Below are 21,163 nucleotides of genomic sequence, written 5' to 3' on the forward strand. Positions count from 1 at the left end.
CTTCACACAGGTTGGAGTGCTTTTTGGCCCCACCCACCTCCTGTACTGCCACTAGCTATGTTTACATAGACATAAGTAATAAAAATGTCTCATGTAAACCTGCCCATCCGAACTCTGATCCGATACAGCCCGTTAGAAAACAATTTTCATTCCAAATGAGAGGGCTGGTATATGCCGATCGTCATTATAAACAATTAATCCGATCATGACTTCCTGGTTTGGTGCTATCACGGGTAAAAAAAAGAAACGTATTTCTATTTTGTTACAGCAAGCTGAAGGCTTGATGTACGTGTACACGCACCATAATTGGATCATTACATTTTTTGCATCCATGTAAACATAGCTTCTGTATACATGCAAATGCTCCCTCCGTCACGTCCAGCAGTCTTGCTTGACAGAGTCTGTTTTAAGATGAAGGACGCGGCATATAAATGTTATATCACTTTCCGTTCATGAAGACCAAACTGACACATCGACAACAATGGAAAAGAAATCGGACACTGCAACTTTGATTTGGAGTCAGGAAATGATGATTTAGTGTGTGCGAGTTAGCGGGTGTGTTTATGAATGGAGCCGATTCACACACCACCACAACCTCTAACCTCTAACCTCTGACCCCTAAAAGCAGCTTCACAGGAAATGGCATCCAGAACTACTCTGCTCTACAAACCCCTCCAACTCTTTCATCGACACTCTGGTTTAAGACGTACACCAATCACCCACAGTGATAAAATCACAGCTACCTGTTTTAATAATGCGACTGATCAGTTCACTTTCTTCTTCACTGTAAGTCACAAACATCGTCTTTGCTCCCCAAAGGAAAGCAAGCCTCGTCCATCAGGTTTCCAACTTTCTTGGCCGTTTAAGTAGGTCAGACTCTTTTTTGCAGGCCACTGACTTGGAAGAGTGTTGGGAAAATAAAGAAGGATGAATTTGTGCCTGTGGCTTGTACGTCTGGGTCACAACGTCTATTTGTGATCAACATGGGCGGAGAAAGGCTCACAGAAGGAGCGAGGGAAGACAAATAAAGTCAAATTGAGAAAACAAAAGCATGAAATGAGTGAGTCCTCCCTCCATTTAAACTTTTTACAATTTTTTTTAAATGATCTGCATCAGTTGAATATTATTTAAGAAACTATTATTAACTAAAAGTATTAACTAATAATTCTACAAATGTTTGTGATTAAAAACTTGATAAATGCTGCTTAGTCACAACAAACTTAAGTTAAGTTTCTTGATAACACTCTCAGACAGTGACCTCTGACGTACAACCTTAATACCAATGTATGTGCTAATTTCAAAATTTTAAATGCTTCATTTAGTAGTTTAAGAAACTGAAATCTGAGAACTTTGATTATTTAAAATAAAACTTCAAACCAATCAATCATCAAAATAGCTGACGATTCATTCAATACTCGATTAATCGTTAAACATTGCAGCCCTAACATACTAATGTAAGCAACTCATGTATTTTAACGTGGAGGAGTAAGCGTTGGTGCTCTTGCAAGTTCAGTGGAAAAGCAAGGCCGACTACACAAGGCCGTGAGGAGAGAACACACTCAGTGGAAAACGTTCCGAGTCCAAAGACAACAGTGCGTCACATTAACTCTCCACAAACAATCTCTCACAACGTTAAAACCAGCCAGGATAAACTTCTCCGACTCAACTAGCGACGCAGGTTTTACACAGAACACACCACCGGAACAAAAATAAATCATAATAATGATAATGACACATTTTCTCCTAATATTGCCTTTTTGAAGGTGGACAGATTGCATGAAAACTGCACTACCATAAAGGGCCTCTTTTTAAGACGTTCTTCAACGTTTAAGAGTGTTCCTGAAACGGGTCACCTCAACTACATTTGTGGATCTGAAGATAACTCATGATTCACAATAATGGTCCTCAGCTCCTGAGACTGACATTGTGCCTTATCACTCGATCCAGAACTGTTCATTCCAGTAATGCTGTTCCAAATTAAGTAAGGAATGATCCTCTGAAGTAACAAATATTTGGTCTGTTCTGACCCCATGCTGCCACTAGATGGAGACACATTTACACGAGCCGAGTGACCAAGCACGGAGAGGCCTTAGAGGGAAATTTGACAGGACTAGAAGGTGAATAATTCATTTATTACCTCTATTACTAAAAGATCAATGATCGAGGGCGCATGTATTTACATGATCGTGCAGTGATACTGGGGCAGCTTGGAAAAGAGATTAAACGTGAGCCATGAAGAGCTGTGACAGCAGGTGGAGCGAGTGGATGGTGAAGACATAAAGAGCAAACAAAGACTGTTTGCATATGCTGTACGTCAAAGCTGCTGTGACGTGTGAAGAGGAGTGTGTGCTGCTTCAGGTCAAGATCAAAACAACTCCCGCTGGACTTCCCTATGACATCAAATATGCAAACACACACAAGGGGTGACGGACACACAAACAGTCACACACACAGCGAACAGATAAAAAATGTAGTAGTGTAAAAAAAAAAAAAGGTGTGAAATCAATTATGACAATAACTCAAAAAATATGGATATGAGAAACTACATCTTAAAACAGCTTGTGGAAGCATATATATATATATTTATATATACATATATATATATTTATCACTAAATACTAAATAGTCAGCTCTAAGAAACTGCTACATATATATGTATGTATATATATATATGTGTGTATATATACATACACACATACATACATATATACATATGTACATATATATATATATTTAGCACTAAATACTAAATAGTCAGCTCTGAGAAACTGCTGCAAAAGATGCAGAAAGTCTTAACAGCATAGTGGATAGATACAGTCCTTTATTAACATATTCATAATTCACACAGTGAGTAGCAGTCTGATGCTGGTGGCATCAAACCCCATCAGGGTCAGCGGTCATTTCCTGCTGCTGTGAATGCACCACCTGCAGTGAGCTTCAGGCAATCCAGCTATTGTGGGTAATTGTTAGCAATTACAACGGGTCAAGCTGCAGCAGCAGCAAACTTCAAGATGAAACATACAAAAACCCAGAAATACTAAATGACACATCAGAGACCTAACAACTCAGAGGAAAAAAATAATAATATTTCAGGTGTGTTACACTTTCTGCAGAGGAAACATGCCTGGAGCGTGTGCTGCACATGTGAACAGTGATCAGTCATCGAGTGACTGATCCCCAAAGTGGAACATCCAGCTTATGATTTATGTCTCATGTCCCCTCTCTCTCCCATCTGTCCCATTATTCCACTGTCTGAAAACATGAGCAGGAGTGTGGACGTTGAAATGTTGAGGAATGACTCTGATTTGTATCTACATCCCTGTTGTGTGTGCGTGTGTTCTTACCCCATGCAGCAGGCCCTCTGGTGGTGAGGGGGAGACCGCTTCTCCATCATGACCTTGGGGCAAGCACAGCTGCGGCGACATGGTGGGCGATTCATCTATGAACGGCAGCGTCTCCGAACCGTCCTGAGACTTGCCGTCCTCTGCCCCGTCTCCCTCGTAGCCATCTGTGTTGTAGTTAAAATCTGCAGGACCGAATGACAGAGAGAAAGGAAGAGATGGGAAAACAAAGGGGGGGGGGCAGTAGGGTAGAAGAAGAGAGACAGATGTCGGTTAACATTTCACCACAGAGAACAAGGCTGTCACTAAGCTCCAGTGACACACAACCACAACTCCAGTCCAGTATCTCTTCAATGCCCCCTTCAAGCATTCAATTCTCCTGTCACTCATCACTGTAGAGATTAAAGGTCCAGTGTGTAACATTTGTTTTGAACCCAGTACCACAAAGTTTGTTTGCATAAGTGTATAATAACGTTTTAATAAAAAGATCAGAGTCACAGAGTTAACTGTGACTGTAGATGCTGGCGTAAAACTCGCATATGAATGTGTCAGGTGGCTCCGAGCACAGCCAACATGGCAGAGGACTCCGAACAATAGTGCAACTTCTGTTGTTGTTGTTGTTGTTGTTGTTGTTGTTGTTGTTGACTGTCCGTCTGCGTATAACCTCGTGCCAAGCTCACTACAGTCTCGCACACATACAGTGCATGTACCAAAAACTGGACACATCAAACAAGCCACAAAGAAAAAGTATGTGAAAAGTAAAAAAGCAGAGGTCAATCCCCACAGGAATGACACACATCATCAAGCAAGCTAATGTTGACGCCGACACATACCGTCACCTTCTGACATGCACAATAACCCACCATCACTGGAGGACCACCCATCTGCCTGATTTAAAAAATAATAATAATAAAAAAAAATCCCTCCGTCTGTTAGAGTGTTAATGGGTGAGTCACAGCTGCCATATGGTTTATTTGTAGCTGTTGGGCAAATAGCTGACAAATGATGCATTTAGATCGTATAGCTGACTTAGACACACAGTCAAGTGTATCCTATATGCTGAGAGATATGAAAGGAAGCAATGAAGCCCCTTATGCTGCGTTTCCGTCATGGTACAGTACAGTTTGGAACAGTTACTGTAAGTCCTGGTTCGGGCTTGTTTTTCTACAGATAACAGTACCTTTACTTAGTAGGCGGGGTGTTGGCTGTGACCAATGGACGCACTGTACAACAATGGATGATCGAACTTGACTTTTTTCTTATTCTTTTTGGTGGTTCTTCTTAGTGAGTGCCATTTAAAATTGACTCGACTTCCATGGAATATTTACACCAGTCACAATGGGTGACACTTTTCTGTTGCCTAATTAGCCGACTATTGTGGGTGAAACTGGTCTCACTCCAAGCAGACCATACCCGAATTGAATCGGGTTGGAACAGCTCTTATTATGGCTGCCACTGACTTCCAGGTCACATCACATTTTGAGCACTCGGATGAGAGACAGACTTATTCTTATGTCAGGTGTTTTCCTGATGTAGCTCGCTCTAGGATCCTCATCTGGGAGTTGGGAGGAAACATTGTGGTCTACTAAGTGGAAGGCTCAGTGTTCCGATTGAACCAGAGTGAATATATCAAGGTTCTGCATGGATGAAGCCCAGCCAAAGGCTTGGAATCAGACTATGTTTTGAACAGAGCTGTGACTACCATTCTTTTTGTATAGTGTTTACATTTCTCCCACTTTAAAAAAACAATCAGTACAGCTACTTAAATCCGCTTCTGGTCCACATTTAAATACTCTGTTTAGCACAGAGTTCAAACAACAACATGCTTCTGCAATCCACTAACACACACCATCTCCCAGGCTGGCAGTGTTTTAACAGTACTGAGGCATACAGCAAGAGGGGGAAATTAAATAATGCACAACTAAATGTAAAAATTGCTAAAAGCAGAATATGAAATCAGAAGGCAGTTAATATGTTTAGCAAAAAATGGAAGCTGTGGGGTTTAACAAGGAAGAGAAGGACAGAGAGGAACCAGTTGTTGTTGATGTAAAGCATGTGATTGAAAAGTCATTACACAGACATTATCAATTGTGGCGTCTCTGCCGATTCCCAAATTCAGCTTTTTTATGTGAATATTTTCTGGTTTCTTTGCTCTATAAAAAAATAATTAACGCAGAACTACGAAAATTTTTTACTCTAATTTAACAGCATTGTGATTGTTAAATGTCAAAAAGTAACAGATCCATCAATCATTAGCTGTAGCCCAAAAGTTAAATAAGGGGGATAGAGTTAAATAGTGCCAAATAGTAGCCACTGTCAAGATTATTTCTATACAGTGCTTTAAAGAACTGGAACAGTGTTATGCTATTAAATATTGCGATATTTTAGTACATCGATATCTTCACACCCTGCACCTGCTTGTGTGTTGTTGTTAATAAATCCTTAACACATTCTCTCACGTGTCCATGAGCCAGTGACATGGGAGTGTGCACGTGCATGCTTCTCCACATGGACAGGTTAAAAGTGTTAAAATGTTAAAATGTTAAAAGCTAATGCTCCCTGACAATATTCATGTGTGACCAGCAGGAAAATCAATGCTGTATTGTCAGACTACAGGGGGATTTTTCTTTTATTTTTTGAAAATAGTGAATTCATTAGTCATAACATGCGACTAATGCTCAACAGAGCAGTCAGTAAACATAGACACACACAGACAAATGATTTATCTCACAGGGTTGGAAATCGGACGTGCTCAACATGACATGCAATTAGAAAGGAGACGCTATCATGTAAAAGGGTTGAAATGCAGAGGAGGGAGATCATATCGACAAATCAATACAACAGCGAAGTGAGACTATATGAGCAGAACAAGCTGCATGCTCACGGAAACACACTAACACACTTATACAGACAGAAAAGAGAAACTACACAGTCAAACAAAAGGGTGACCCGACTCACTGTGGCTTGAGAACAGTGAGCGAATGTAGCACGCAGCCTCAAAGAAGACAGCCATGTGTGCCACTGGTGTGAGTTATTGTGTGACCAAAAACACCTTCACAGTCCTCAATCTCACAAAGGAAGTTGGGCTTTATGTCGTAACCCAGTCCCATTTAAATAGATAATATTTTATTCAAAATAGTTGTGCAATGGAAGAGGGCTGGTTTGTAGCTGTAACTTTAGCATTCAAATAGCTTTTATTCAAATGTTGTATGCAAGAACGCTTACTGCCAACAAGGAGGAAGCAGCAAAAATACACATAAACACACACAAGAACTGTTACTGTATAAAAACAATAAATCATAATATCATAGGCATCACCAAACTTCCCTGCTGGTCAATAGCTATTGTCGTTTTAAAGTTTATGGGTCACAAAGTTATTAAAATCAATAGTATGGCTTATGTTGTGTACTATGAGGTAGGAGGAACCAAATAAAACTGGATAGCTGCATGGGTCAGATAGTTAATAATTCAACCAGGCTCAACACAATTCTAGGACCCACAAGTTGCAGGAGTCTTCATATTTAGAAATTATAAAAAAAAAAAAATGCCAGGGAGTAAATTAACTGTAAGCAGATTTCCAGCTTAGAGCTGTAGCTAAGTCTGCGGTGGCCAACTTCAACACAGAACTTTCCACGGGGTCCAATCTCTTCTGCGAAAACGCCAGTTTACCACTTACTGTATATCAGCAACAGCTGCCACCAACAGGTCAACGGAGGTCAAAGGAGCTAGTGAAGAGTTACGCTCATTTTCGGGGTCACGCCGTGTGAACATGCGAGCAGGAGCGGGAATCAAAGTGACTGACCACCTCTTGTGTTTCTTGTCCTCCAGTAAAGTTAAAATCTAAATCTCTTCCTTCTAAATTACTATTATTAATTGGTTGGACTGATTAATCAGGATGATATTAGCTTTTCATATATAATCTGCCTCACTGGATTACTATTTATTGTTATACATTAGACTTTTTTTGTTGTATAGAAACTTGATGAATGCTCCCAAGTTACTGGAACTTTACTTTTTCATAACATCATAATATAAAGACAAAATTACCAGGTTCATCCAGGCTCTCTAAAATGTTATGATAAAAAGTTGACACCATCGCCACAGATTAAAATACACAAACAAATTCATTCAACAAGAGTTTCAGGGTGGAATTTTCCTATGACTTTGAATACCACAGACATGTGTGTGTGATCCTGTGTTCCTCTGTCTGGATCTGGATGTTTACCACATAATGCTTATGTAAATTAGATAAGCCATGAGGGAGCACAGACACTCTCACTGTGTCACACACCACAAATGCGTGCTTTACACAATTACTCACAAGGCTCTGGTGAGTTGGTGGGGGTTAGCTTAATGAGACTCCAGTTAATGAGGCATGGGTTGCACCGGAAACACACACACACACACACAAATCTGCAAGCGTGGAAGTGCAGTGCTCACTTCAGCAGCCGCATGAGTTTGAGTGACAGTGTGGAAAAGCTCAGTGTTTGAATGTGACTTCAGTGAAGAAAGCTTACACAGCAGTTACAGAACAGCAACTGTGGTGGAAGATGGTTTATTTATAGAAAAGAATAGCTCATCTGCCTAAGGGGTGTCCAGCAGAAAAAGTTGGAAACCAGTCCTTACTTAATTGCCATGTTTCCATCGAGTGACAGAGTTTGGTTTGGTACAGTGTTGGTTTTTTTGCATTTCCTCACGTAGGGTACCAGAATGAAATGATACGGTAAGGTCTGGGTGGAGCTAGACACAGCTCCACCTAGACCTAGTCTGGCCTAGGGCTTTACCTTTCCAGATTGAACTGTAACATTATGCCATGACACAATGGATCCCAGAGAATCCAGATATTCTCCACAGAATCACGGCTGTGGTCCACGTGGCAGCGGAGATCGTGAAAAACACTGTTCAAACACAGCAAACGGCAACATCCCCAGTTGTTTTCCTGCTGCCCGCCATCACCCAGCCACAGATTTTAGCTCAGTGTCAGCTCACATCATACTCACTCCTAACTTCTCCTCAGGGGGCTTGGCTGAGTGAAGAGTGTGAGTCATGAATGAGTTGAAGGCTGCACAGCCAGGTAATAACGTCCCCTGCTGGCCACACCTCTACACTAAACCATAAACCTGGACAAACAGTGTTTGCCTTGTTCCTGGCAGAGCATTCACTCACTATGAGCCACCAGACACAAAAGCTCTCTCTCCTTTTCGACTTGAATGTTAGTGACACTGTAAATTTCACATTTTTAAAACAGAAAGTCAGACTCCTATATGACTGTATATACTGTTGTCCACCCATATGCCATGTTTATGCTATTTGCCTCTACATAGCAACATATTTTACAAAATTAAAATTTATTTGTCAATTAAAACTTTCTTTTTGCAACCAGCAAAGTCGCCCCATAGTGGCTAACTGCAACTACCATTCCAATTTGTGGTCTTCACTTTGCTCGTCCAAGTTCTTGGGGTTGTCTACGTCTGCATATGAATGCAACATCTCATGGGCAAGCATCAACTAAACTTCAAGGATGAACTGATCCAATCCCGAGAGTCAAATGTCAAAGGTTACCGTGACAACATGTCACCCCCTTTGTTGTGAATGTGATATATTGCCTGTTGGGAATGTCATTATCTGGAACAACTGGATTTAAGGACGAAATAGAATTAGTTAGTCGATTTAAGGTTAAACATATTGACCAAGGATGTACATATTCTTCAAGTTTAATATATGGACAACATTTTCCATTTATTCCACATAAAAACAAGCACTTTGAAATTCTGTGAAATATCATCATGAATATTGTTATTGGGATATCTAGATATCTATCCCCCTCTAGACCAGACTAGACGCTCAATGGCCCCCCAAGCCATCTGAGTTTGACATCCCTGCTCAAAGTGCAAGGTAAAATTATTCAATGTTATAAAGCGTTAAAAGATAAGAGCAGTGTATGCCGCTAAACGTACTATTTACACATTAATAAAACACATTATCAGGTCCTTTCTCGCGCCAGTTAGTCAGTGGGAAGCTGTGCAGCATGAATTAAATCTGTCAAGGCAGACACACTGGGCAGCAGAGTGACAGCTCCCTGTTTATTGCGGGGTCAGTCTCCAGCTTCAGGTCAAATGAGTCTCGAGTTGACAAACATGGCTGAACATTTTATCTTCCATTTTAAGAGTGCGTCACAGCTGTTTGTGCCCACACTATGTGACTGAGGGGAGGTGAGCTGTACGGACAGAGGAAGCAACACTGAGGATTTTTGTATTCAAATAAAGCCATTTGTTACACAGCCACTGTACGTTTCTTGTTTTCTTATCGCAGAATGATTATATAATGTAGTGACAGTCGTATATTATTGTTCCTTATGGATGCAGCAAAGAGTGCATACATACAGCGGAGAAAATAAGTATTGAACGCGTCAACATTTTTCTCAGTAAATATATTTCTGATGGGGCTATTGGGATGAAATTTTCATCAGATGTCAGTAACAACCCAATTTATCCACACATACAAAGAAATAAGAACATTAATGTCCATGACAAAAGTTATGTGTAAGTAAGTGAAATGACACAGGGAAAAAGTATTGAACACATGAAGAAAAAAAGGTGTAAGAAGCCACAGGAAGCCAGTATTTAGGAAGCAATCCTGCCCCGTATCAGTGCAAATTAATATCAGGTGGATAAGTCCAAAATTGGTGGCCTATAAAGGTTTCTCTTTACCAAGGTGACACTCAAGAATCATTTCAAGATGGGTAAAAGCAAAGAGCTGTCCCAAGACCTTCACAAGCTTATTGTAGACAAACATACGGATGGCATTGGTTACAGATGTATATCTAAACTTCTGAATGTTCCAGTGAGCACTGTTGAAGCTATTATTCGGAAGTGGAAAGAACATCTTTACACCATTAACCGACCGCGACCAGGTGCTCCTCGCAAGATTACTGACAGAGGAGTCCATAGAATAATTAGAAGAGTTGTCCAAGAACCAAGGACCACTCGCGGAGATCTTCAGAAAGACCTTGAAGAAGCAGGTACAGTTGTTTCAAAAAAAACAATTATGATGTTTGCAAAATGCACTCCACCGCCATGGCCTCTATGCACGCTCACCACACAAGACACCACTGCTCAAGAAAAGGCATGTGGAAGCTCGCTTAAAGTTTGCTGCACAACATTTAGACAAGCCAATGTTATACTGGGAAAATATAATCTGGTCAGATGAGACCAAAATTGAACTCTGTGGCTGTCATAACATACAATATGTTTGGAGGAGAAATGGCGCTGCACATCAACCTAAAAACACCATACCAACAGTGCAGTTTGGAGGTGGGAGCATCATGGTGTGGGGCTGTTTTTCAGCATCTGGCACTGGCAGACTTCATGTAATTGAAGGAAGGATGAATGGAGAAATGCATCGTGATATTCTTGAGAAGAATCTGCTGCCATCCACCAGGATGCTGAAGATGGTGGACATTTCAGCAAGACAATGATCCCAAACACAAAGCCAAGGAAACAATCAATTGGTTTAAGAGAAAGACAATCAAGCCGTTAGAGTGGCACAGTCAATCACCCGACTTGAATCCGATTGAAAACCTCTGGAAAGAACTGAAGATCAGAGTTCATAGAAGATGTCCCCGGAACCTTCAAGATTTGAAGACACTTTGTGTGGAAGAATGGGCAAAAATCACAACTGATCAATGTGTGTGACTAGTTTCTCCATACAGGAGGCGTCTTGAAGCTGTCATTACCAACAAAAGCTTTTCTACTAAGTATTAAATCAATTTCAGCAAGTGTATTCAATACTTTCTCCCTGTGTCATTTCACTTTATTACACACAACTTAATTTGTGGACTCATTTGTTTTTATTTCTTTGTATGTGTGGATAACTTGGGTTGTTACTGACATCTGGTGAAAATTTCATTCCAATAGCCCCATCGGAAATATACTTACTGAGAAAAATGTTGACGCGTTCAATACTTATTTTCTCCGCTGTACATACATACATACATATATATGTATATATATATACACATACACACATAAATATATATATGTATATATATATATATATACATACATATACATACATATATACATACATATATATACACACACACACATACATATATACATACATACATACATACATACATACATACACATATATATATACATACATACATACATACATACACATATATATACATACATACATACATACACATATATATACATATATACATACATATACATACACATACATACATACACACACATACATACACACACATATATATATAAAAATGGTACAGCTCCAATGCAAACAAATGCATTCCCTGACACTGCCATTTTTTTTTTAATTCATTGCACTATGCTCATGGTAGAACTGTTGAGGGCAGCAAAAACCTATTCATTAACAACTGATCTGCTGAATCAATTGCTCTTAAAATGCCAAACGAAACAATGGAGAGATTCAATATGAATTGCTTATTCTCCGAATAGTTTGTTCTCATGTACAATAAAAAAAACACTGACCACTTGAAATGATGAATGAAGATGGTTGAAAATACTTTGCTTGCTTAACCGTGGGCCGTACAAGGTCATTAAACTAAATAAAAATAAAAATGTTCAGGTTTGAAATTAATTCATTAATTTTGTTGTAAAATATGTGTGATATATTTTAAGAAATAAAACAAATCCATGGCATTTAAATCACATGTTTTTTCTTCTTTCATCTGACCTAATATAGCAGGGAATATATATAGCAATATAGTAGCATTTAATTTGTAAATATCCAGTTTTAGCCAGTCAGCATACAGGCCTAATTTTTCAGAATTTGCACTCAATGTCAATTTGTTTTTAATTCATTAATTTGAGGGATAATTACAAGCTTTGAGAGAGCACTTATAGCACTGTTTTCAAATACTACATGGAGCCCAGCTTCAATAACCACATCCAAGATATGCAAAGTTCATAAATAAAGTGAACGGATTATTAATCTGCACTTAATTTTTCTACCTTCATGTTCATGTGCAAACAAGAATATTTATGGGAATTATTGATCCTAGTCCTGTGTTTTGATCAGGGATTGAAATTCAAGGTTTGGCAGGGCCTCAGAGGATTTTCAGAATGGCTGATTTTAAGATTACCATAATATCGCATGGTAATCATTTCACAAAAAGAGAAACAACAACAACATGATGCCTGCCTTCCCTCCGTCCATTTCTCTTGTGCCTCTCTATCAGCTCAGACCTGCAGAGCAAAAAAAAAAGTCAGGGGAAGAAGAGTTGGTACCGCAGTGTGAAAATTCAATTAAGAAGTTGCACTGCCTTTGCTCAGCATTTTTTTTTATTTTGTAAGAGAGAGAGAGAGAGAGAGAGAGGGGGATTACATCATGCCTTGCACTCTTTAAGCCAGAAAACAACATCATCCAGGCAAACTGCCACTGTATTAGTGCGTCAGCTGCAGTGACTGACGCACACAAAGTCACTGCAGGCCAGGTTTGTTATTGCACCTTCAAGTCTCTATGGGGAGATAATAAGAGAAGGAGAAAATGTGTGTGAAACACTGTACGTGTTTATTCATCAGCCATCTCTGATGTATGCGCTGTGCTGTGCTTTGTGTGTGTGTGTGTGTGTGTGCGTGTGTGTGAGTGTTGAAGAGATACTCCTCTCCCCTCTTCAGTGCAGCTTACAGAAGCTGTAAAAGGAGCTCAACCATAACAGATCCAACTCTCGGAGGACCCGGATAAAAGACAGAGAGAAGCAACGCAAACCAACAAGACCGTCCCGCCTCCCTCTTCATGTCCTGCTCTGCTACGACGCTTCCTCTCCGCACATCACTCACCTGACAAATGTGTGGTCATTGTTGAGTGCGAGTATTGATGGTGTATACTTGTGAGCTTTTACACCCCCCCAGTGTTCCCATGGCCATTAATCAGGAGGTGACACGGGGGAAATTAAAAGCCTTCATGAGGGTGTTTTTACAGCCTGAGCCTGTATTCCCATCGTCAACATGAAGTTCTCCAACAGCAGCGACATGGCACGAGACTCTTGAGGACAAAATACTATCATCACCGAGAAGCAATTTCTCTCCAAATGATGCAGGTGCTTGGAACAGCATCTGGCATAAAATAATCTTTGCCAAATCAACAATGCGAACACGAAAAATCCACTGCGGCAAACCCGTCAAGAGCAGCCAAAAGAGGCTGTAGTTGTGGATTCTGTGGTAGAACGGGGTCATCTTCCAACCAAAGGAGGGGGGGTTTGATCCCTGGCATAACCACATACCACGTGTACCTGAATATTCTCAAGAAATCAGTGACATGATGATGCAGGGATATATTTGGCCACATGTATTTTTTTTTTTAATTAAATATAACTGTAATAATAAGAAATCATACACATATTTGCATATATTGGTTATGGTCTTGTACTGCAGTGCAGTACTCTATATATTACATGAAAACAATGTATAACTTGTATACATTTCATATGTGAAACTGGTCAAATGTCAAGTTTCTGAGAAAAGAAAAGGTGCATAATACATACATAAATAATACTTACTGATTAATTGAATAATAATAGGTCAGCGAGCATTTGGAAATTGCAAATATTGATTATGTTTACTCCTGGTTACGCTTGTCAGCCAGCATAAAAGGAGAAAGGTTGCATGAGGAAAGGAAATCCAGCATAAACACGAAGCCAATCAACAAAGCAGGGAGGAAAAGCGACACTGCTGTGGTGACGACTAATCAGACGCGGCTAAATGAAGAAAATGACACAGATGCTTCAGGTCTTGGGACAGAAAATAAACCTTTGATTGAAATGATTGCAACGGTTTTGCTGCTTCATTGGCATTTTGCGCTCTGAGATGTCTTTGCCCTCACACAATCACTGTTTGAAAAACTGTCCAGAAAACAAAAGGCAAACCTGCAGGCTGACAAACTATACAGCCGCTGGCCCGGCCAGGGAGGCAGATGTGGTGCAACAGATTGTGTGTTCTCTAATTCATGCTGCACCCCCAGGGAGCAATCTCATCTGTGATCAGACCAGCTTAGTTAGTGATCAATACAGAGAGGTGGCATTTCCCTTCTTCATTTTGGGGTGGCTGCCACCACAAGTAATTACCAAACCTGTGGGAAACACAAGGAAGCCTTCTATACTTCGATTCCCTCAAACAATTACGGGCAACACAAAACACGTGGAACACAGCGCCACATGTGCAAACTGAGACAGATGAGCAGATGTTCAGAGAGCAAAGACTCCCTGTACAATGAAAAAATCCCAATTCAGCCTGTTACTCATGCTTTAAATTACAATTGTGTTCTCACACTCACTCCACAAGGTGAAAGAGATGTTGGTGAAGCATTTTGCAAACAGATGTTTACTGAACAGTGTTTGTCTCACTGCGTCGAAAACAAAGAAAGACCAAAACAATTGTCTCTGAACCCTTTTAGTTCACTAAGTAGCCCTGCAGAGTGTTTTTAATAATATATATTGGCTTTTAAAGTTGCCCGGCTGACTGCAGAACAATGGAGGGAATGCTTATATTTTAGGTTACATCTACAATGCCTCGTGGATCCATCTTTTATAATTCATTGTTAAAAATGTAGTGAGTAGCCATTAAATATGAATGAATGTCTGTTCCATTCCAAGCATTATCAAACGAGTTCACACAATCCTGATTAAGCGTATCGGCTCCACACGACTCTCTCCGTGTTTCTCTTGTGTTTCGGTGTTGCAGTTTTCTTGTTTTAGTGTCTGTGGCGCTATATTCCCACGCTGCACACAGAGTGATGCATTTCACACCGAGGCAGAAGAAGCACACAGCGAGTGTAAAAGCACGACAGTTTCACACAGCGGCACAATGGCTGAAAATACCAGGAGCAGCTCGAAGTAAAGAATCTGCAGCTAAAAAATAAACCCGGAGAGTCAGTCGAACTTAACTGTATTTTTTAACATGATCATGATTTTAGCTTCACACGAACGTGATCATCCGATATTGAAAATGCATTCTCCATCGACAGCAATCAAAAGCTCCCAGGACGGCTGCCCGACTAAGTGCCCGAGCCAAACTGCACATGTCTGCACCTCACAGTCTGGACAAGCAACGCTACTGTAAAATACAGATAATCAACTCACTGAAGTACTGGAGGTGAGAAAAAAAAAAAAACTTGAGATGGTTCCGTTTCCCCCTCTCTCTCTCTCTCTCTCACTGTCTCTCACTCGAGGAGAAACTAGGTCATACCACAGTGTTGTGGAACTTACTCCACAGAAGGCGAGGGAGAGTCCACACTGGAACTGTAAACATATCATTGATCAAGTTCAAATAAATATTCAGAATCAACATGAATCTGTGTCGTTTCAAATATTTCCTGATTTGTTTGAATGGAATCCTGTATATGGATGTGATAACTAAAGCAGAAAGGCGGAAAAAATGATTTAACTTAAATTCCCAAGACAATACTGTACCTTCACTTGCCAACAGAGTTGTTATATTCTCGTCTTTTATTTACATCTTTACATCATCTAATGCTTGTTGTTTTCAGTCTGTCCATATAAAACTTCATTCATTTATATAAAAAAAGGTATAATTTATTTTTTCATAAATATATTACAAGTCTACCTAAGAAAAACAAGAGATATATAAAAAAAAATACATAGAGAAATAGATGTAATATTTCTAACCCAAAATCAGATGTCAACGTATGCACCATCTGATCCAACGAATATGATGTGTCCCACTTGGCTTGATTGATGGAACGGTAAAAAGCTAAAATATGCCTCACTAAGCCTGTAAAAAGATGTGAGGAGTTATGGTCTGACAGCCTCCGAGTCGTGCAGTTAAACCAGGGTCTTTGTTCCTCATCCCTCAACACTGCCTGTTCGAATTGATAATGGTTTGTGTCCTGAGATAATGCGAACCACTCTGTTCAGGAAACAGGCTGAGCACACTTTAAAAGGTCAGTAAGCTGCAGGACTCCCACACATTATTTACAGGAGAGCGCAAGGAAGGGAGGGAGACGAAAAGGAGCAATTCAATTGCAAATGAGTTAGAGTTGTCAATCTAAAATCTAAAATCCAAAACCACACGAAGCATCCAACGAAGCCACTTGTAATGTTTTATGCCGCATAGCCATTCCACTACGAACGTACAGAGATGGTGCTAGTTGAAGATGGACGTCCATTATCCACTCCAGAACCTGTGTGCACACATCCAGAGCACTTCCCTGCCAGGGAAGAGCCCAATAAAAGGCAATATTGTCCCTTTAAACCTCTAATGAACGACATTTCTACTGCAGCTGCATATCTTCACGTGCCATATGCCTGTAGGCAGCGAGATATAAAGAGGCTCTCTGCTCCACAGCCACATGCAGACTTGATGTTACCCCCCCCCATCTCTGTCGCCCCAAAACCAACCGCCGTTACCATGGCAGCCAGCCACTATACATTGTAATTAGCTGGTTTAAATCCCCAAGGCCTGCAATGGTTGGATGCAACCCGCTGCTTTCATGTATTAGGACAACCAGGATCATACACAGGGTCTATAATTGTGTCTGTTGGCACACACACAAGAGGTCATGTTCAAGTGCAGACCCACCAGTGCTTTAACACAAAGAGATACACATTGTTTGGATTTCGTCAAACTCAGACATGGTAAGGCAAACTAAGAATTGTTGCACTTACCAGTCTGTAGTTGTGTTGAAATTATCAGGTGAGACGACCAATGATGGAGCCTCAGGAGTCAGTGATGAGTTAAGTTGTCTGTTAAGTGTCTGTTCATTATTCCTTTATGGAATGGAAATACGGCAGTAACAAAAATGGAAATACATCACGCTTATGTGCATCAGACGCGTGATAGCACCAAACCAGGAAGTCGTGATCAGATCGACTGTTTTCATGAACGCCAATCCGAGAGATAATGCATGTTATGATTTGGCACTATACAAATAAAATTGAATTTAATCAAATCACGGTCGGCATATATATCACTTGTCTAGAATGAAATGTCTTTCCAAATGGGCTGTGTCGGAGCTGAGTCTTCGGATTGGCTGTTAGATGTTTACATGACATATTTTTATTACAATCGAGCTGTTATTCCAATTACTTGTGTCCATGTTAACACAGCTACTGAAGAAGACGTTGGACCCTCGGGCCGTTTCAATTATCTGATTTTCCAGCTTACCAGTATTTCCTGGTTTGTTTGGTCAATAAATCAAAGAAACCATTAAAACTGAATAATTTTTCAAAAAAGACATTTGAGACCACATTCATTTCAAGGTCGGGGACACATTTTGAAACAACTTTGGTCTGTCCGAGCTGCCTTAGAAATATGGAAGGCATCAGAAGCTGGCCTCTGTATAGCAAGGCCCTTGCTAAAAGTACAAATAAAAGACTTATTCATACAAAAACCAAAGATTTTTTTTATTTTTAAATATTCATCCAAGCAAACTTAAGGGTGGTGTGTTCAGCTTCTTCCTGCAAACCCTCCTTAAATTACTGTTACACGCTGGACCTTCAGCACAACTTCTATCCACCATATATTTACAAGCCACCTTCACAACTTCCCTTTACTCCCCGTGTTGGTCAGCAGGTATGAGGAAATCAATCCTTCACGTGTACTGTCGAGTTTCTGCACTGCCAACTCACACCCACGTGCAGCACATCAAAATGTGGAAGAGCGGCTTAACTGTGTGGGCATCTTCGCCTCATGTGGAGCAGTAAACCCCCTCCGTGCTTGTATGTGGGCATGTGCTCATGTGAAGTGCATAACACAGTGTGCAGTGAAACAAAAGAGCCACAATGACTGACGCTACTCAAATGCAAGCAGTCGTCGATTGCCCTCCAGGCAACCCTGACGGCGACCGTGTTGTGTTTTTATTGCACTCCACAGCCCAATTAAGACAATATGGGGCAGATTAGGGGCCACAGGTTTGGTACAATCTCAGGCCATTTTCAGACATTAATTCAAGAAAATTTCAGAAAATATGGGTCCAGGCGTTCTCCTCAGTTTTGTCATTCACAGGAACACAGCAGGAGACTTGCAAATGAGCCCATACAGTAGCGTGACTTCTCTTGTGGCTAATCATTTAATCGAGCTAAGGGCGTAGTCCTAGTTGGACAACTTACCAAGTGAAGATTTAAGGAGCGTAAGGGGGATCAGATAGCAATCGAACCTTGATGTGGACACCAGAGCCGCATGTGTAAAGACATGTGGTAAAGCGCTATAGAGGTAGCCAGGTGTAAAGGGGCCCAGTGACATCAAAGTAACCTTGAAGGTTTCAGTGTGTGACACTTAAGAGGATTTAATGGGAGAAAATAAATTAAAGTGACCCTAAAAGTATATTTGTATAGGTGTATAATCACTTAAAAAAAAACAAAAAAACTTTGCTATGTAAAGTTCACTCCGTAGGCTCAGTAAACTTCAAACTTTCCAGATTTTTCCCTGGGAATAATCAGCTAGTTGAAGGGGAGATACAATGTCAACCAACATTTTCCACGAGTTAAGCACGAGTTAAGCTAAACCCTTTTAAATGCAACATTGAAATAACTGTGGGAATCAACTGTCAACAAACATTGTCATTTTGACTGCTTTCCTGTCCCGAGAGAACTGATGTTGAGAGAGAAACAGTTGCATAAGGGGAAAGGAAAGGCTATGTGTATTAGAGAATTGACTTTTCTGCAGATTTCTCTGGCCCTAGGGATTGGACAGCGATGTTTCCTGTTCCGTATCGTCTTTTATATGTCAAGTAGTAAAAACTGCAAAGTGTCTCATTATATCACCAACAATCCCGTTTTCCTCTTTGCGCACTTGGAATATACCATGAATGAGTGAAAAATCATGCACCTATTTATATACAATGTTGCTTTGTTGCTCATTGGCGTTTATTTTAGGAGAGGGGATGCAGCACGATGCCTAATAAAGACAGCACTCAGACCCACGAGGTCATCTGCATGGACAGAGTGGAGACAGACCTTGTGGATAGCACTCCATCGATTTTAACTTGAGTCCATCTGCAAAAGGTCACAGTAAGTGGTAAATAAAAGTGAACAGTGATTTTTAAAGAACAGCTATGCAAAATGGATATTATAGTCGGTGATAATGTCAACATTCTATTTATACTATAGTGCGAAATGAGGACAATACAAGACTATAAATAACAGTGATGGTAAGGCAAACATGACTTAATAAGCTTCCCAAATGGAAGCCAAGTATCCATATTTGCAGAGGAAAGGAAAAAAAGCTCTTTGTTATCACTGTGTTTTGATATCACTCTTTTCTAATTTCCCCCACACTCTTCCCATTGAGAACCTTTTTAATGGTGGTGGGAAATGGAGTTTGTTCACCTAAGTCTGTCTGGGTGACTAGTCGTCGCTCGAGTGCAATCCATCAACCCTCTCAACTCATAATGGCCTCATCTCCCTTTCCTGTCTCCCCCTCTCCTCCCCTCATTTTTCCGCCTCTCTTTTCTACTGCTTGACTAACCTGAATGCTTAATCATGGCCGCTGCCTTCAGGGAGCACGTAAACAAGGCAGATGCAGCATTGGTCGGGATGGCGGTCTTACTATGCGCTGATTGGCTGAAGGAAAGAGGGCATGGGGTGGCAGAAGAAGACGAAGAAGGGGTTGGTGGTTACCACAGCCCTTCAGGATGACTGCTGTCCATAGTAACAGACACAGACACGCTCACACACACATACTGCTCTAGCCCCTCAGGGCACGGCGAAGGTCCCCACAGACACGGAACACAAACACGCTCAGACACATGACACACCCTCTAACATCAAACACAACAAAGGACTTTCAGAGATTCACCCACGTGAAGACGGCAACATATATGTCACTGTCTATGGCTAACGCTGCTATCTGGGGGGATTCTTGTGATAAACAAAGGCCAAGTCAGGAGAACCACATGGCCACAAAACAACTAAAATACACAAGGGAAAACACAGTTGTAGTTTGTATTAATATCTCTCAAATTAGAGCTGCAAATACTTATTATTTCCAAAGTTTACGTTTCATCCATAGAAGGCAATAGTTGTTTCCAAATCCTTAAAATGTCTTGTTTTGGCCCACAAAGCAAGGATACCAGAACATATTCACCTTTAAGAACCTGTAATCAGAGAGCTTGTTCTTTTTTTATTAAGAACTCACTCAAGCCAATTAATTAATAATTTAAAAAAAATGTTGTTCAGCCTCTGAAAGCATCTAGTCACAGAGTAACACTATTAAAAATGATCGTGAAAAGTTAATCATTGTGAGATTTATATCTGATAATATAACTGACATTATAATACACTGGGGATATAACATTATCTTAAGCTGCTTAAGTGTGGACCTGTCAGCGTTTTTTGGCGTGTTTTTTTGGAGCAGCAGTTAGAAATCGGATATCCTCCCACACACACGTCGTTTGCGTTGTTTGCTGCGTGTGGAGGAGCCACAACAACACGCTCCGCTGAGCCAAAAGCTTCATCCATTATTCACCGCGTTGTCATTGAATGAACCCTAGCCGCCCGCCATAGTTCAGCGAAACCCCAGCAAGGATGTGGGCAAGTGAGCAGCCAAGTTAGTGTAATGACTTACTGCCAAACCTCCTCTGCACTCCTTTCAGGTGGACTCACTCACTCGGAGCAATGGGAAATAAAGCATATCCACATTTTAATGAGCCTGCGTCCTCACTGCTACTGCAGTTACAGTAATTGTAAATGGCAGTGAAATGTGCATGTGCAGTTACTGGAAATACTGGAACAATTCAGTTGTTTTACAGGTAATTTTCCATTCGTCATTTACTTCAGGTGGAGAAATTACAGTAACAAACATCAGAATTACTGT

General features: G+C 40.6%; 1 protein-coding gene across 2 annotated transcripts in view; it reads right to left on the reverse strand.

Moving 5' to 3' along the window:
• Nucleotides 1-21,163, reverse strand: part of abr (ABR activator of RhoGEF and GTPase) — a 123,511-nt gene that overhangs the window by 75,497 nt on the left and 26,851 nt on the right. For both annotated transcript variants that reach the window (XM_044042852.1, XM_044042853.1), the window contains exon 2: nucleotides 3,345-3,526. In XM_044042852.1, coding sequence (XP_043898787.1) covers nucleotides 3,345-3,526 — 182 coding nt within the window. The remainder of the gene's footprint in view (nucleotides 1-3,344; nucleotides 3,527-21,163) is intronic.

The sequence above is a fragment of the Solea senegalensis genome, linkage group LG13, assembly GCF_019176455.1.
Source record: "Solea senegalensis isolate Sse05_10M linkage group LG13, IFAPA_SoseM_1, whole genome shotgun sequence".
Lineage (NCBI taxonomy): Eukaryota > Metazoa > Chordata > Actinopteri > Pleuronectiformes > Soleidae > Solea > Solea senegalensis.